General features: G+C 44.7%; 1 protein-coding gene across 1 annotated transcript in view; it reads right to left on the bottom strand.

Annotated features, from left to right (window-relative positions):
* The window catches only part of LOC134469217 (MAM domain-containing glycosylphosphatidylinositol anchor protein 2-like), a 187,753-nt gene that overhangs the window by 63,478 nt on the left and 111,775 nt on the right, over positions 1-12,500 (bottom strand). The window contains exon 9 of the mRNA XM_063223357.1: positions 8,005-8,325. Within this exon, the coding sequence (XP_063079427.1) occupies positions 8,005-8,325 (321 nt within the window). The remainder of the gene's footprint in view (positions 1-8,004; positions 8,326-12,500) is intronic.

The raw sequence follows: 12,500 nt of genomic DNA, 5'->3' as shown, positions 1-12,500 counted from the left end.
TTAATTTAATTTCACACCAATGAGCTGGCAACTTTTTTGCCAGCAAATTTGTTGTAATTTTACAACAATTAGCTGGCAACTTTTTATTGCATGCAATTTGCTTTAATTTTACTTCAATGAGCTGGCAACTTTTCACCAGCAATTTAATTTAATTTCACACCAATGAGCTGGCAACTTTTTTGCCAGCAAATTTGTTGTAATTTTACAACAATTAGCTGGTAACTTTTCACCAGCACTTCAACTCAACTTCACCTTACTGGTGCAATGTGCAATTAATGAAGATTGGCCAACAGGCTGGCCCACTTGAGCCATGAAACTTCCCACACATTAAAAGGACAGGTGTTTCAGTTATTTTGTCCAACCACTGTGTAGACAATTCCACATATATATGGAATGTTTACTTATAAACATGGATCAGAATGAAAACTTTTTGGAACTGAAGTTTTGATATGTGCATTAAACAAGGGCCAAAACCAATCCATTTAAGAATATCCTTATACTTTTTTAAACACTATCTTAGAAGGAGCCCAGTCTGTTTTTAAACTGTAGTTCTAGAGCAGGAGCATCAATGAATGGAACATTCTAGGAACTTGTTAGCTTTTTGATACAGATCTCTCTTGTTACTCTGTTGTCACACTCTATACCTAACCAATCTGTCAATTAGTGCCTTGCCTCACTTTATTACTAATTACTTTCATGCTGTGATTCAATGATTGCCAGCACCTGCCCAATGCCTGATTACTCTGGTCACATGGTTCACTTGCCCCGCTATATAAACCTGGACTGTCACACTGCTTTGGTTGCTTGTCTGAATGGCACAGCATAGCGCCTGACTCACTGGCGCTCACTGGTACTGGCAATCAATTGATTAGCCGACTAGATGAGTGGTTGGTTTGTTGACAGGGTGGCTGACAGCATAGTGCCAGTTAACCAGCTAGCTGCCTGGCAGGTTGACTGACAGCCTGTCCGCCTGGTCAGTTGACTGGCTTGCTGCCTTGCTTGTTGACTGACCAGCTGCCTGTCCGGTTGACTGGCTGCCTGGCTGGTTTAGCCAGGCAGCCAGTGAATCGGACAGGCAGCTGGTCAGTCAACCAGCCAGTCTGTCAAGGCCAGTTGGCTACCTGGCCGGTTAACTGGTTGGCTGCCTGACAGGTTAACTGGTTGGGTTGTTTCATCTTTTGAGAGCCATCTTATAGCATAGCATGTTTTATGGTGTTTTTTGCATAATATTAAATTAGGCCACTTGATTGGATTGACAAATGCATATCCATACAGTCCTTATTGTGACTGTTTTTGAACCCCCCTTTGAGATGACTTGATAAATGAAAGTCCTCTTGAGGAAACTATCACTGTCACTGTGACAGCACTATGCTGAGTGATTTATTATTTGTGCCTCACCCATGCAAGGCTGAACTTGTAGACGTATATGCTTAGAGCAGAGTGGCATTATGGTACCATGCTATCTCAGTCATGGTGGAGGATGGGGACGATACTATGTTGAAGGCATCTCAGACATGGAGGCGGGCAGCGGGGGTGGAGGCGGGAGGAGGCGGGCGGATGAGGGGGCAGGACATGTGCCATGGTCAGAGTAGTTTTGAAAACGGAACAGTGTTGTAATTTTAAACGACTTGCTGGCAACTGTTTTTTTTCTGCAATTTGTTGTAAATTTAAAACAATTTGCTGGCAATTATTCCCCATCAATTAGCTGTAAATTTCAGCTTGAAATCTTTTACAGTGTGGAGTTGCCTAAGGTAGGCGCGGAGAGGTTTCCTGTTACTATTTTGTCCGCTGTGACAGTTCATGTCCTTCACGTAGGTTCTTAATTCTTGTCACTTTTACTGTACAGTTGTAACTATGCGCGTGCAACCTTTCCTGATTTTATATTGACCGCATGGACATCAGGGGAAATGATTCTCTTGGAGGGCCGAACAGGCTACTGTTCTTCGGTGAACTTATAGCCCATCCTTCTTAACGACAAGGAGCGGCATCTTTACGGGGCTCGTTGGGATTTATTTGCACAGTAACAGTAACGTAACAAATGTTCCATAGCCGCGCTGACTGCATCCAAAACGTATTCGTTAGTTTTCGCCTTTCTTATCCTCTCACGCCCCTCCCATGCATTTTATCACCGCACCCGACATCTCTGGTCTAACCGAAAGAAACATAAGGTGCGCTGTCACGTGTGTGTGTGTGTGTGTGTGTGTGTGTGTGTGTGTGTGTGTGTGTGTGTGTGTGTGTGTGTGTGTGTGTGTTTATACTTACAATGCGTGCGTAACTTAATTAGGCTACTGCAAATTGCCTCATCCTAACGTCTTTGCCTATCCTGGATATTTATCACGTGGTATTTTGAGTATGGAGGAGCCCACATAGAAAATCTTGCTTGCGCACAGGTTCTGTTGTTATTACAGTGGTCTCGGGCTTCGGACGGGTTCGGACACAAACATTTTAATTAGTCTCGGGCTCGGGTTGGGCTCGATCACTTTTCTGTCGGCTGAGGGCCGGGCTCGGACAGAAAAAACCGGCCCGAGCCACACTCTAGTGTGTGTGTGTGCCTCCATGCGAATGAGTGTGTGTTTGGGTGTTTCTGTGCGCGTGTGTGTGTGTGTGTTGAACAGAAAATATTAGCAACTGGAAGCTAAGAGAGATCTTAAGAACAAAGTCTTGAAGAATCTCAATATTACTTTTTTTAAGGAAAATCTCAGGAAGAAAGTTAGGAAACAACTTAACAATTCCGTTTGTGAATATGGAATCTTCTTATCTTTTGACTTAAGACAAAAGTTAAGAGAAAAGTAGAAGTTAAGAAATATCTTTTTATTAAGAAATCTTTGTGAATCCGGCCCCTGATATCCACATATTCACTGATATTCATCACAACCTACTAAACCAGGCAAATCCTAGTGGCAGAGTTTTTTCTGTTTTGCTTGGCGGGTTGGTCTGAGGTTGCACCATCAGAGACAATCCTCTGGCTCTGTCCTGCAATCGCAATGCTGCAGTGGAGGCATAGTGGTAATAAACAACTGGCTAACAATAATATATATTTTTAAAATTTTTAGCAATAAAAAAACTCACTTTAATTCTGAATAAAGCTTAATTCCTCTTTGAAAATGTCATGTAAACATGTATTAATTCGGGATTAAATGAAAGATCAAAGCAAACTCGACGGAACTATTTAATTCTGAATAAAAAACGTCATGTAAACATAGCAACTGACAGCACTTGTCAATGTCTCTGAAGTTGTGATAGATATCACCTCTGAGGTAGGGAATCACTGTGAAAAGATGCTGTGTTGCTTTTGATCACACCACAAAACCGGATAATTACATCTCAAAACAGCAGGCAAATCCCAGAGAGTTTAAAGCCGCCCTTCCCCATCTGACCTTCCCTCCTCTCCTTATACGCCAGAGGCCTGCTCTCCACTCACGCGGCCTGACCTACATAGCAATGAAGTGCCGGCCTTCGTCCTTAAACACAGCTAAAATAATGTTAATCAATAAGTCAATGTTGGCTCACGGACAGCGGCAAATCTCCTTCATTCCCCCAGAGTATATTTAGCCGACATCGACCTACTGTGCGCTGTGTGTGTGTGTGTGAGAGAGAGAGAGAGAGAGAGAGAGAGAGAGAGAGAGAGAGAGAGAGAGAGAGAGAGAGAGAGAGAGAGAGAGAGAGAGAAAAAAGTACATTCTTAAGTACATTCTGGCATCCCTTGAAGCCCAACATGAAGTCATCACTGGGGGGAGAGCGTCAGTAACTGGACCCTGTTAACACCATTTAGAGAGAGAAGACCAAACCATACAAAAGACTGAGGAAAAGAGGAAACTACTACCCACTGTGCTGAAGTAAACAGAAATCCTATCATAGTTTATTAACCCATTGATGCCTACTAAAGCACCGGCAAAAAATGCCTGCTGAATGCCTAAGCCCATGTTGGGAGAATTGCCCTCAGCCTATAAAAGCCTAAATATCTCAGCCTCTGATGCACATAAAAGCATGAAATAAGGTTGCATTTAAACCTTAAGACCTTCATCTCTCATTAGAATGTGTTCATTCAGCCGTAACATACCCACACTTTTATTAAAAAAGCTAAATTCTCAAGAGCCTGAATACAGCACTCAAGGCACCAAGGGTCAAACAACATACACGAGTCATCAGGCTAAAATGGGTTAAAACTGATATTATTCAGAGATGAAAGACACAATTTACCAACTCTGTATCTCTGGAATTATCTATATAATATATCTACAGTCTACACTAGCAATGAAATTCTTACAGACAAACAAACACAGTTATAGACCTGCTTAGTTGGAGGAACGCTCACCCATACCTTAACTTACACTTAGTGACTCCTGGCATATGCTCCCTGGAGAAGACTTTTCTCTCTCTCTCTCTCTCTCTCTCTCTCTCTCTCTCTCTCTCTCTCTCTCTCTCTCTCTCACAGACACACACACACACACACACACACACACACACACACACACACACACACACACACACACACACACACACACACACACACACACACACACACACACACACACACACACACACACACACACACACACACACACACACACACACACACACACACGCACACACATTTCTCGCATGACTAAATCTGTCACACACATGCCACCTGAGACAGATGAAGTGTCTGGCCCTCCTGGGAGCTCAGAGATGACAACGTGGGCTCCAGGTAGACTGGAGGAACGGTGCTGAGTGTATTCTGTGCATTGACCATGGACATAGCATTCTGACCTGCATTCTAAAGAAAGACGTTTTAAACAAACAAAAGCCATGACCCCTGTTTGCCGGTAGACAGGTCCACTGCTCAGGAAGTTTTTGCTACTTTTTCACCATTATGTTATGCCCATATCTTGGGTCACCACAAGTTGATATTCCATACTTACCCATGATCTTACGCTTGACCCATACAATACAATGCAATACTGCTGTCAATACAAACAAAATACAAAATACAATAAAAGTTTCAAAATGCCAGTGCAATCTATTTTAAAAGAGAGTGCTGAAGTAGTATGCACTGTAGAAGTGGGAAATTAGCCCAGGAAATTAGGGATTGTGTGGAGCTGAGTCAACTGGCCTTAGGTAGGGTTGCTAAACATGCGAAAATGGGACGTTACGTAACACAGTTGTGCCAACCCAGTAGTACGTAGTGTAGTAGCGGTAGCAGTACTATAGTAGTAGAAGAAGATTTTCAATGGTAACCCAGAAGAATCAGACCACGCGTCATCCATGTAATAAAGTGGGATCAAGTCTGGTGTCCTAGATGGACATGACCTTCCATTGAATTCCATTCGTTCTCTTAGTCTCCTTGTTTCCTAGAGGGGCATAGCTACCGTAGGATTACCTTATTTCATGTGTATTCTGACAGAAACTCCTCATGAATCACCTCTACCTTATCAATCATCTCTTTCAGTAATAGTAAGCGAAGCTGTAGTAGCCTAGTAATAGTAGTAGTAGTAGTAGTAGTAGTAGTAGTAGTAGTAGTAGTAGATGCAGTGGTAGTGGTAGTAGTAGTCGTTATAGTAGAAGTAATACCATAGTAGTAGTAGTAGTAATATTGGTGTCTTTCAATGTATGCATTTATGTATATTTGTGTATTGGTGTGGATCTAACACAGGGTGGTGTATGAGAGGAGGATTGTCGGTTGTAGGCTATACTTTGGAACGGTGTGAGGGTTGGGGCTGATGTGATCTATAAGAATAAGAAGAGCCATCACTGCGGAACAGTCTCCCTCACAGGGGAATACTGCCATAAGGGAGATAGATAGCTATGGAGAAAAAGAGGAGAGAGAGAGAGAGAGAGAGAGAGAGAGAGAGAGAGAGAGAGAGAGAGAGAGAGAGAGAGAGAGAGAAAGAGAGAGAGAGAAAGAGAGAGAGCAAAGCAGATACAGAGATAGGGATAGAGCTGGATATAGAGATATATAGAGATACACACACTCACACAAACACACTGCACACACACGCACACGCACGCGCACACACGCGCACACACACACACACACACACACACACACACACACACACACACACACACACACACACACACACACACACACACACACACACACACACAGGTGGATTGTGAGGGGTTGTGTACTCTAGGGTGAACAGTACGCAGTTAAGATGCTCTTAAGAGGCAGGCTTTTCTTTGAGGTCGTGATGTTATAAGGACATACAAATCTCGTACAGGCTCTGTCATCTGGGGAAAAGGATTGCTTGGCGGCCATTCAAAGTCAGGGACATTGTTTTTAAAATGAATCGCGTTCTCTCTCTCTCACCTCTGAGAGTCTGACGTGTGTGATGTGTCCACAAATCATGTACCCTCCCTCATAAACTCAATTCTCTCAGTTACTGTAGTAGTGAGCAGGGCCATCACAAGACATTTTCAAATATCGAGGTCAAATACTGCATGCTGTACAGCAGGGATGTCAAACTCAGGCCCGGGGGCCAAATTTGGCCCGCGGAGCCATTTTATTTGGCCCGCGAGATCATTTCAAATGTGTACAGTTGTCCCACATACAGCATTAGTGTATAGCGTAACACGAGTTAAACATGAAATTTGCTGTGTCACAGGATGTGCAGACACATTTTAACTAACAAATATGATGGGAAAGAGTGTAATGCATGCACTATTTTAGTCCATTTTTAAAAAGTAATGATTGAATTCGGCCCGCGACTTCGTTCCAGATTTTGATTTTGGCCCTCGGTCAATTTGAGTTTGACACCCCTGCTGTACAGCATACTGTACATTTAGAATGCTTCAAACTCTTCAGTCAAACTCTTAAGTTTTTCATCATCGATACATTTTACAATTCTGAAAAAATTACAGAGGACATGACCTCTGTGTCCTCAATGGTAGTTACGGCCATGGTAGTGAGAGCTTCTATCCACAGGTGAGGTTGCAGTCAGCTCCAACACAACAGTGCTTCCCAAAGGTATGACAAATGTTCATTTCAGTTTTGCTCATTGCTTCTGCTTACATAATTTTGGTCTCGGGTCGAGGCACACAGACAAACACACACAGTAACTCTCAACAACTAAAATACCAAAAAACTGGACTGCTATAACTCAGCAAGGAAAATGATGACCTTTATGAAGACCTTTATGACTTACACAAACAAACACACACTTGCAAACAACCATGACGAAACATACGCCTAGCCAACATCACGGTCCATTGAGCACAGTCTTAGCAGTCTTTGTATGCAATCAGGACACCTCAGGCTCGTTTCTACTCTCTCTTTGTCTTGCACACACACACACACAAACACACACACACACATGCACACGCGAACGAACGCACGCACGCACGCACGCACGCACGCACGCACGCACGCACGCACGCACGCACGCACGCACGCACGCACGCACACACACACACACACACACACACACACACACACACACACACAGAATCAAATTCAACAACCTGGAACTGTCTAGAGATAACTCACAACAGAAGACATACTCTACCCTCTACCCACAACACTACCCTCTTATGCACAACACCACTCTATGCTATCACAAAATAAATACTTACTAATTAGAAATGAAAACACACTCACACACAATCATATGCAGTGTGAGGAAAACACGTACTTACCGCAAATAAACACACACTCACACACAATCATACACAGGGCGAAAGGTATGAAAGGCAAGTAAGCACGCACACACGTACGCAGGTACTCACGCAGGCACTCACGCAGGCACTCACGCAGGCACGCATGCATGCATGCACACACGCACACACGCACGCAGGGGCGTACCAGCTAATTTTGGGCCTTATGTACAATCAGCTCCAATGGACCCCCCAGTCATGTATTTTCATATTGGACCCCTTATAAGATGGAGCCCTGGTGACTCAGTCACACTTTACCCCCCTTAACGACACCCCTGCACGTATGCACACATGCACGCACGCACGCACGCACGCACGCACGCACGCACACAATGAGAATGGCGAAAGAGAAGAGAAGACACTCACACTGCACGATGAGCTCCACCACGGCCTCGCGGGGCTTGACGTTGAAGCCGTTGTACTGGCTGGTCTGGCAGCGGTACTGGCCGCTCATCTCCCGCGTGACGTTGGGGATGCGCAGCACGCCGTCGTAGCTCTCCATCTGACCGCTTCCGTCGGGCATGGGCGCCTCGCGGTCGGCGCGCGTCCACAGCAGGATGGGCTTGGGCTTGCCTGTAACCACACACTCGAGATCCACCGTGTCGCCCTCGCGCGCCACCAACGGGGAGCGGCCCCGCGGCACCGCCAGGCTCGGGGGCACTAAGAAGGAGAAGAACAGAGGAGGGACTGATATGGGGCTCTAGAAAGGCAACCGCGTCGGCCCGCTCGAGATGCGACACGCACTCATACGTATAGCGGATTTTGCAGTGCTGGCCACCACACCACACACACACACACACACACACACACACACACACACACACACACAAACACACACACACACACACACACACACACGTACATCTCATCTGGTTGCTCAGACGACTTGGATGCATGTCTGATCATGTACGCACACTTGGACGCTCAGCCAAAAGTGCAAATGCTCGAGCAAACACACCCAGACACACACGACACATGCACACAGAAGTATACAGATATGCACACAGACACATTAACAATTAAATGCCTGTTTGTAGCAGGCAGATGTGTCTAAATTGCAGTGAAACTCTAGCAAACTAGATGTTTGTACAGGCTGTAGGTAGGTCTAGCATTGCATCATAGGGGAAAACTGTAGCTGTGGCAACAGCTCATAACAGTCTATCTGAGTATCAAGTCTCAATTTGTGGCAATAATGCTGTGCTTTGTCCTTTTACTTGTAAAGCAGTTTGGCCCACCAACTATTGCCTCCACAGTTTTTGAAATGGTACTAGACCAGGGGTTCCCAACATTTTCCTACTTGGGGCCCACTTAAAATTTCCACAAATGTTCAAGGCCCACTTAAAATTTCCACAAATATTTGGGGCATACCTCTGACCCGATAAACAATTCAACTCAAATGAACTCTAAATGACGACCCAATCATGATCACTTCCTCACCTCATCAACTGTGGAAAAACATGGCATCATCCAAAGCATTTGGATATCACGCCGACTTGAACCATCTATCGTGTGTGTGCAATATGGCTTTGCATGTTAACTCGTGCTGTAGAACGTTCTGTGACAGTTTGATCAGGGTACAATTTCACCATTTCCTTTCTTTTATTGCTGTTCTTGGTAAAAAATAAAGTGTCAGAAACATTGCTGTACTGACAGGTTAGGGTTAGGCATGGTTTTGGTCAGGGCACAGCTCAACATTTTCGCTTTTAGCAACAGAAATTTGCAGTGGGCAACAGAAATTCCCTCTGCAATGGTGGCAAAACTAATTGGTGCCCTAGGCGAGCACTCCCTTTTCCCCTTTCCTTTTTTGTGCATTTAGAAATTGGCATCTGTAAACATAGTATTGTACATCTGATTGAGCACATCTGATCTCGTACCTACAAATATAGCCTACTGAGTGACCATGAACATTCATTGTTAATTTTAAGTCTAATGTCTTATTTCCTTGAGGTTCTAATTTTGCGAGAGGTTTTGGTATTTCTGGCACCCCCAAGACATTTGGTGCCCTAGGCGACCACCTTTTCAGCCTATGCCTAGCACCGGCCCTGACACCAACCACCATTAACCCATTGACGCCTAAGGCACCTGCAAAAAAGGGTGCTAAAGGCCTGAGCCCTTTTTAAGACAAGCTGCCCTCAGCCTATGAAAACCTAAATATCTCAGCTTCTGAAGCACGCAAAAATATGCACTAAGTTGCATTTAAACGCTAAGACCCTCATCTTTCATTAGAATGTGTTCATTTATCTCAAACAATCAGAGATTTTTAATAAAGTTGTCTCAAATCTCATGAGCCTGAATGTCGCATAATGCAGCTCCAGGCGCCAGGGCCAATGTTGTGCAACGCAACATTAGGCATCAATGGGTTACAGAGTGATCACAACCTACAGAGATACAGTGTACTATACTAATCACTGCTGAGGAACATACTCTTATTACAGATGACCGAGACTCTGCAACTGGTGCAGCCATCAACACTACTGAAAGGGTAGGACAGATTCACGAGCATTAAGAACCAACCACTGGAGAATAAAATACATCAACAGCCACCACTTGAGAGAAAGACATATTCTCTCCCATTAAGAAAAACAGCAATTAGAGCAAGAAACGAATCCTCCAGCATTAACAAGTTACAGCAACTGGAGAGAGAGTGAGAGAGAGAGAGAGACCGAGAGAGAGAGAGAGAGAGACCGAGAGAGAGAGAGAGAGAGAGAGAGAGAGAGAGAGAGAGAGAGAGAGAGAGAGAGAGAGAGAGAAAGAAAGAAGAATGATCTACCATGACTGAAGATAGACAGAGTAACTTCTTTGGAAGAACAAAAAAAGAACACAGTGATCAAGCCACTGCAGCAATACTTCAAAAGCCCATCACACACTTTAAAAGCCCATCTCACACGGGTCGCCACTTCAGCAGACCACTCAATGGGCAACTGTAGTGCCACTCAGCACCAGATCTCTAGTGGACAGAACAGACATGACAGGCCCACAAGGAGTTCAGAAAAACACATTGCACTTAGCTGACACTTTTATCCAAAGCGACTTACAGTTTCTTTACCGTCCCTGGCAAAGTGTGGGCTTAGGTGCCTTGCACCTCATTCATGGAGTGAGGTATCGAGCGGAAGGGTGGGATTCGAACCTGCAACCTTCTGATTTAAAGTCCATATCCTTAACCACTAGGGCACGGCTGCCCCCTTGACACGCAGGAACAATGGATGAAGGGGGAGGCAATACTGACGATACAAACCATAAGGTGGGCAGCCGTGGCATAAGGTTTAGTGAGGTGGACTCAGGATCAGAGGGTTGCAGGTTCGAATCTCACCCTTACCTCTCCCTACACCTCCATCCATGGCTAAAGTCCCCTTGAGCAAGACACCTAACCTCCACATTGCTCCAGGGACTGTAACTGATACCTTGTAAATAACTGCAAGTCGCTTTGGATAAAAGTGTCTGCAAAGTGTAATGTATTGTAATGTAAGGAAATAGATGAAGGGGAGGCAATACTGACGATACAAACCATAAGATAGGGACAGAATCATCTCACCATGAGCTTTCTTTTCAAGAAACAATTTCATACGCTTCTGACGTGCAAAGTTTTATTGAAAAAATAAGTGTTAAGCACAGAGTACAATGACAGCACGTTGATAAGATGCATTGAATTGGACACAAAGAAACACACACACACACACACACACACACACACACACACACACACACACACACACACACACACACACACACACACACACACACACACACACACACACACACACACACACACACACACACACACACACACACACACTGACGTATGCACACGCACAAAGACTAACACACGCACACGCACACACACGCACGCACACGCACACACACACACACACACACACACACACACACACACACACACACACACACACACACACACACACACACACACACACACACACACACACACACACACACCTGTGTGTTGCCAGCTGGTTGGTAATAACTGCTTTCCCACCTGCATACACAGTAAATGTGCTTAACTGTGTGTGTGTGTGTGTGTGTGTGTGTGTGTGTGTGTGTGTGTGTGTGTGTGTGTGTGTGTGTGTGTGTGTGTGTGTGTGTGTGTGTGTGTGTGTGTGTGTGTGTGTGTGTGTGTGTGTGTGTGTGTGTGTTGTGTGTAGTGTGTAGTCTTACTCGATCAGCATTCAAAGTGGTGTTCACATGCTTCTGTTCTGAGCGTCATAGAAAATGTACGATCCCCAATACTTCTTCTTTAAACTCACCAAAGACTAACAGGCGCTTATGAAAAACAACTCTACTCTTTCATATTTTCACCAGAGTGCTGCAATGCTCTGCAAACAATGCCGAGCAGTTATCAAGGTAATGCTTTTCACAGTTGCAACACACAAGCTAAAAAAAACCACACACACACATATGGTGGTACTGTATACACAGGCACTTCGTCCTTGCATATATATCTGTGTGTGTGTGTGTGTGTGTGTGTGTGTGTGTGTGTGTGTGTGTGTGTGTGTGTGTGTGTGTGTGTGTGTGTGTGTGTGTGTCTGGGGGTATCTGAGTGTCTGTGTGTATCTGTTCATCCATCCCTTCCTCTATCCCTCCCTCCATCCCTCCATCCATCCATCCATCCATCCATCCAGCATCCATCCATCCATCCATCCATCCATCAGCGCTCTGTCTGTATCTGTCCACAGGGGAACATTCCAAAAATGGGGAGGGTGACATGTCTGTCCTTTAAGCTTTCAGCACACATGACCCCATCAGCCCTACATTTCAGTCACTGTCATACGAGTTGTTTACAGAAAAAAACACAAACCAGAACAAAACTGCTGTCCTGCCCTGACCTCACTGTCCTGTTACCATAGCAA

This window comes from Engraulis encrasicolus, chromosome 18 (assembly GCF_034702125.1).
Source record: "Engraulis encrasicolus isolate BLACKSEA-1 chromosome 18, IST_EnEncr_1.0, whole genome shotgun sequence".
Classification (NCBI taxonomy): Eukaryota; Metazoa; Chordata; class Actinopteri; order Clupeiformes; family Engraulidae; genus Engraulis; species Engraulis encrasicolus.
Note: the sequence above shows the minus strand (reverse complement) of the source record. Positions and strands in the feature narration are given on the sequence as shown.